Genomic DNA, 6,546 nt, shown 5'->3' with positions numbered 1-6,546 from the left:
TGCCCCACTGTTGTGTGTGCTATTTCATTGCAAAAAGACACTGACTTATTTACAGTTTAATCAGACGCTAAATGCACTGGAATAGCATTGTGCCATGTGTATTGAAATGAAATCATTATCATTCTTTTCAGTACAAACACACCTCCTTTCTATGTAAATTGGGCTGATGATAGACTGTGCTATATTCACAAAAGTCAGCGCTATTTGCCTGGTGTAATTAATGCAATCACCACTCACGGAAAGCAGGCGTCAACACAATTTGGTTTAAACTAGATATTTTGAACATTTTCTATTGATCATGGCTGCACAAGTTCATCAAATGATGATCAAGTGATGGAGAAGAGTGTTATAACTGGGCGTTTATCTACACGCACGGTGTGGTCGAGCACGTTCAGCATTTTAACCGTTAAATACGTGTGTTTCATCAAACATTATTACCTACCTTGGGTCTTTAGCGACTCGACGTGTATATCTATCCCAAATGGATCTACAAAATGCCCAGATAGAGTCAAATTAGACTATTTGAAAGTGTAACAGAATGTATTCTGTGTTGTACCTGCTATAGTTTGCTTCCATGTTGCTTCTTCATCAAATAGCAATGTGAAATGTAAATCGAGTCAATCACTGAAACATCAGTGCCACCTCAAGAAACAAATAGCATGTTTAATATGTATGTGTACACGCATATGGGATACTGATAAATAGATGAAAATGATTCTGCTCTACAAAGCCAAAACGCAGTAACTACATCAACGCTGAACACAGAAAAATAGCTTCAAAGTTTTTTAATGGACTAAAAAAATGGACTGTTTGAGCATAGTTGAGTCAAACCCGTTTGTCACAGGACAGATCACAGTCTGTGAGAGACCTGATTCCAGTCATAACTCAATCTTGACACAACGTGTGGTTTCTGCATTTTGCCTTTTAATTTGGTGGTACCGTATGTTTCACGCTGATTGTGAACTAAATGCTTGATTTGTATCTTATCAGTCTGAATCAGATCTCCAGCATTGTTCCAGACGAGCCGGAGTTTCTGCGTCACATGACGCAGCTGGACGTGCGCGATAATCGCCTGAGTGAGCTGGACGCGTCTGTCTTCCCGCGGCTGGAGGTTCTGCACTGTCAGAGGAACTGCATCACACGACTGCGTCTGAGCGGCTGCATGCTCAAAGCTCTCCACGCCGCCAGCAACGGTACCGCATGCACCATCATTCCTCATCTTATCCTCAAACACACTCTCATCGGCTTGCTTGATATTTCTTATTTTTCCCCATAGAGCTGCAAGAGGTGGAAGTGAATCCTGTGGCCTCCAACCTCACCTACATGGACATCTCAAGGTTGCTTTGCTCTTTCACAAATCTTTTTATATCAAAGTGGATACCTACCTTTAACTTCTGTTGTTCCGCTCATTTTAAAGGGATAGTTTGCCCAAACATGTCATTCCAAACTCATATGACTTATGCGGAACACAAAAGGAAATGGTGTGATCGAGGTGTGTGTGTGTGGTTTCTGCTCTCACAGGAACTGTATGAAGATTCTTCCTGATTGGTTGAGTGACAGCAGGAAGCTGGAAGTTTTAGACGTCAGCCACAACCACATCACCGAACTGCCAGCGTGGTGAGTTGCGCTCGTGTTTCCGGTGACAAATGACAGTGTTTATCCATGTGGATTCACACGACTGCTCTCTGCCTGTCAGGTTGTTGTGCAGCGGTAGTTTGAGGAAGATCTTGGCTGGTCATAATCAGTTGAAGCGTTTGCCGGAGCGGGTGGAGCATCCTCTAGTGGAGGTGTTGGATGTGCAACACAATCAACTCACTGAGCTTCCCTGTAATCTCTTTCTCAAATCAGAGAGGTAAAACACTTCAAGCACACCCCAAACATATAGAATATAATGCTGAAGAAGCCAAGAAATGTGAGAATATCACCAAAACATGTCCAGGTTGAATTTCATACAAAAATATATATATATATTTTTTTGTAATTGTAATTTTACTGATTCTCATTATTGTAATACAGTGTTACAGTAAAATAAAATACTGTAATAAATAAATAAATGTACAAATTGTAATATGTAAAAAAAATTAAATAATAATAAATTGATTGTTTTATAAAAATCAAAAAGAGAATATAACAAATACTAATATTATGTAAAAATACGTAACAATTTACATAATATATTATTGGGTGTTTTGTGCATTTCAGAACTAACAATGGGTGGCAGGGTGAAATATGCTTAATTGTCATGAAAATAATGTCAATTATTATCAATGTTAATGATCCTATAAATAAGCGCTTATTTTCTGTATGCAAAATTACTACGGCTGTTGATTTAATACGTTAATTCAGTGCGATTTAATTATAGAAAAAGTAATGTATTAAACATATTTTACAGTATATTTGGAATGACAAATTCCCAATGTGCTCTAAGTCCTCGTGGTGGCGTAGTGACTTGCCTCAATCCGGGTGGCGGAGGACGAATCTCTGTTGCCTCCGCATCTGAGACCATCAACCCGCGCATCTTATAACGTGGCTCATTGAGCGCGTAACCACGGAGACATAACGCGTGTGGAGGCTTCACGCCATCCATCGCGGCATCTACGCACAACTCACCACGCGCCCCACATTATAGCGATCATGAGGAGGTTACCCCATGTGACTCTACCCTCCCTAGCAACCATGCCAATTTGGTTGCTTAGGAGACCTAGCTGGAGTTACTCAGCACGCCCTGGGATTCGAACTCGTGAACTCCAGGGGTGGTAGCCAGCATCTTTACCACTGAGCTACCCAGGCCCCCAGAATTATCTGAATTATTATAAATTTTTTATTTTATGATTAAATAGTTTTGGTTTATTATGTATTGATTTGGAGGCCCCGAGATGCATCTAAAGGTGCTACAAGCGATTTTAGCGTTTTAAAGCTTTCACGTGATTGAGTCGTTGACTTAGCCACGGCCCTCATTCCAAAACCGCACCCTCCAAAGATAATTTTGAGACCAAAACTGAGCAAAAGAGCAGCATTGTTTGTTCCTGTGGCTGTCAAATTCAACAGTGGCACAATAGGATCCTCAACTTACAAACATTATATTTCATAGCCTCGATGATCCGCTTCAAATACAACACTATCAGAACGATTGACAGGTGAAAAGCGTCAATGTCCACGGTCCGCAGACACATTTTCGTTTGCTGTTTACAAAGTCTACAGCTGTCACAGAGACTGGTGAGATATCTCAGGATACTTATTTCATTAATATCTTTAAAGGAGTAGGAAAATGTTTTGCATACTTTTCCATTAAAAAAATCGCTTACAGCACCTTTAATACCAGGTGTAAACAGGGTCTTACAGTGAAGATTTGGCCATATTTCAATAGGGGTGTGTATAAAGGTGACAAATAGTGACAAAAGTGCAGTGGATCCTTATAGAGTGTGACAGCATCTCTTTCACTGAATAAAATGATACACAGCTCACTGTTAATAACATGCGATGTGTGTGATTTGTAGTAACGTGATTTGTCTTCAGTTTAAGGTGCCTGAATGCATCAGCCAATAAGCTGGAGAATCTGCCCTCCTCCAGCCTATCAGAGGAGAGTAACAGTATTCTACAGGAGCTGTATCTGACCAATAACCACTTGACAGACAAGTGTGTGCCACAACTGACCGGACACACACACCTGAGGATTCTGCACATGGCCTACAATCACCTACAGACATTCCCAGCCAGGTAAACACACACACATACACACACACACACACACACACACATACAACTAGGATGCCATGCATGGGTGTATTTAACTGTGCCATTATTTAGGCCATTTACTTTTGATACTTGAGTAAACGTTTGAAAGTAACTGATAATAAATACTCAAGTATGTTTCTCGTGGTCAGTTTCCGTAAATACTTTTACTTGGGTATGACAATTGGATAATGAAAACAACTTTTGTCTTAACTAAATGTAGATCTACTGTAGAATGTTTTCTGTGGACAAATTTGCCCCGAAACTATAGCTAAAATTCTCTCATTTTAAAATTGCATATCTTATGTTATTATTATTTTTGTCAGATTGTGATTTAATAACACTAATGATTGATTAATAGGAAAATAGTGCAAAAACCAACATTTAACAAATATTTTGTTTGCATAAGTATCTTTTCTAATCAGTATCTTTTCACTTCATAATGATTGAAGAAGCAGTGACCACAGGAACATCTGAACATGTGAATGCGGTTTTGGACCCTTTTCTGAATTCATATATTCACGTTCAAATGTCTCTCTGCAGTAAAATGGCCAAGCTGGAGGAGCTGGAGGAATTGGACCTGAGTGGGAACAGGCTGAAGGCAGTGCCCACCACCATCCTGAACTGCAGACGCATGCACACGCTGGTGGCACACTCCAACTGCATCGAGGTGTTCCCTGAGGTCATGCAGCTCATGGAGATGAAGGTCAGATCACACACACACACACACACAATACTCACTTAACACATATATACATACCAAGATTATTATAGTGTTACATTTTCATTTTAGTACTATTATATGAATATTACAAATTTACTTAAAACTGCAGTTTGGTGAAAGCATCAGCGATCGTTTTGTTCGTTACAGTTAGTTTTTTTAATAATTTCTAATATATTATTAAGTAAGGGATAATGTACTTTCAGTTGGTTATTGCACAATAAACCCCAACAGGGTGATCAGTCCCCCGACGTGAAGCGGACAACTCTTGTATCATCCTGAAGGGGTTTATTTTGCGATAATAACCGGCTCACTGTACATTATCCCGCTTATTACATGGCTATTAACCAAATAAATAAATACATGGACATAAAATATTGATTTGCGTTGAAATTATGTGAGAAGAAATAAATCTCTGAAGAGCTGAAATCCACCTCCGGTTTGCGTCTGTTTGTATTTATTTTGTGTAAATGGCCTGACTCCTCATTATTCAGCTTATTAAAAGATAATATTGCCAAATAAATAAATGAATGCATATGAAACATTGATTTGAGTTGAAATTATTATATTAGCTTACTTGTAGAGATCGCACAGTGATCCGAGAAGCAGGAACGATGACTCACAATACCCGAATGAGCAGTCTGATACGTGAATGTGCGGTTGTTTCTGAGAAATATTAGACCACTAAATGGCGCCATGGACCAATCAGAATCAAGTATTCCATAGAGCCGTGTAATAATAATAATAATAATTATTATTATTACTTCATTTTCTGTCTTAGTAATTATAGTTGCAAACATTATTTACATCTACAATAATCAAGACCTTTGAAGTTAAGATTGACAAAACCTGCTAGAGGAACTTGTTTAAAGAATAACCACAAAAACAATTCTTTTGTTTGTGTTATGTCAGTTGTATTAGTTTTTTTTTTTTTTTGGTTTGTTTTTTTTTTTTTTACTATTGTTTTTCGTATAATTTAGTTTTTATTGTTTTTTTTTTTTGGTTTGTTTGTTTGTTTGTTTTTGCAATAGTTTATTTTCAGTTCACAATTTTTTTTTTTAAGTCAGTAGTTTTTGTCAGTATTTTCTATAATACTATTTTACTTAAAACGTTAGTTTGGTAAAGGAGTCAGCTATTTATTTATTTTTTTTGTTACAGTTAAGTATTTTTTACATTTCTCTTAATTTGTATAATGTATTTTATTATTATAGTTTGAATATTATTTACATATAAAATAATCAAGACCTTTGAAGTTTCGAAAAAATCAAAATCCGCAAGAGGAAAGAATAACCACAAAAACTTTATGTATTTTTGTTGTTTACTCCAGTACATTTTTCAACAACTGTTTTAGTGTCATTTAGTGCTAGATTTATTTTCAATTTACTGAAATGTTTTAAATCAGTAGAGTTGTCAATTAAAGTTCTAATTAAAGTTTAAGTTCCTTTAACTTTGTTTTGCCGGTTTACCTTTCCTTACAGCGGTTTGCTACCTTTTTCATTGTAAAAATTGCCCTGAAGCAACCCCTTTGAACTGACTGTATGTTATACATGTGTTTGTGTGTAGTGTGTGGATCTGAGCTGTAATGAGTTGAGTGAGATCACATTACCTGACAGTTTGCCTCCTAAACTTCAAGAGCTGGATCTGATGGGCAACTCTCGCTTGAATCTGGACCACAAAACCCTCGAGCACCTCAAGTAAGACACCATCTGGACGTTTTGTGTTTAGGGTCCTAAACGAACTTTATATCACACCTGTAATAGGTAGGGTAAATTGACTGGCCTTGAAACTGCATGTGTTTTGTTGATTTAATGACAAAAAATGTATATTTAGCTGATTTTGTTCCTCGATTTTCACCAATTGGAGTTTGTTTGCAACAACCTAAAGAAAAGTTTGGGAGATGGTCAGACTGTCGTTGTAACATTGCAAATTATACCAAATCGGCCAACTGGTTTATTTACTCGTCAAATTTGCTTTGTTCATTTTGGACCCTGTTTGTGTGTGAGAACAACTGAACATTGTTATTAACTGTTTATTTCTACCATGTATGACGTCTTATGATTCGTTGCCCCAGATCGGCCATTTGACCCATATTG

The 6,546-nt window shown here is 37.5% G+C and overlaps 1 protein-coding gene across 1 annotated transcript in view; it reads left to right on the top strand.

The window, feature by feature from the left end:
* LOC127440709 (PH domain leucine-rich repeat-containing protein phosphatase 1-like) overlaps positions 1 to 6,546 on the top strand; it is a 67,772-nt gene that overhangs the window by 57,034 nt on the left and 4,192 nt on the right. Inside the window, exons 7-13 of the mRNA XM_051697454.1 lie at positions 991 to 1,193; positions 1,277 to 1,337; positions 1,522 to 1,617; positions 1,697 to 1,852; positions 3,517 to 3,717; positions 4,276 to 4,438; positions 6,017 to 6,147. Of these exons, the coding sequence (XP_051553414.1) occupies positions 991 to 1,193; positions 1,277 to 1,337; positions 1,522 to 1,617; positions 1,697 to 1,852; positions 3,517 to 3,717; positions 4,276 to 4,438; positions 6,017 to 6,147 (1,011 nt within the window). The remainder of the gene's footprint in view (positions 1 to 990; positions 1,194 to 1,276; positions 1,338 to 1,521; positions 1,618 to 1,696; positions 1,853 to 3,516; positions 3,718 to 4,275; positions 4,439 to 6,016; positions 6,148 to 6,546) is intronic.

This window comes from Myxocyprinus asiaticus, chromosome 5 (genome assembly GCF_019703515.2).
Source record: "Myxocyprinus asiaticus isolate MX2 ecotype Aquarium Trade chromosome 5, UBuf_Myxa_2, whole genome shotgun sequence".
NCBI classification, from domain to species: Eukaryota; Metazoa; Chordata; class Actinopteri; order Cypriniformes; family Catostomidae; genus Myxocyprinus; species Myxocyprinus asiaticus.
This window is presented reverse-complemented; position numbering and strand designations above follow the sequence as displayed.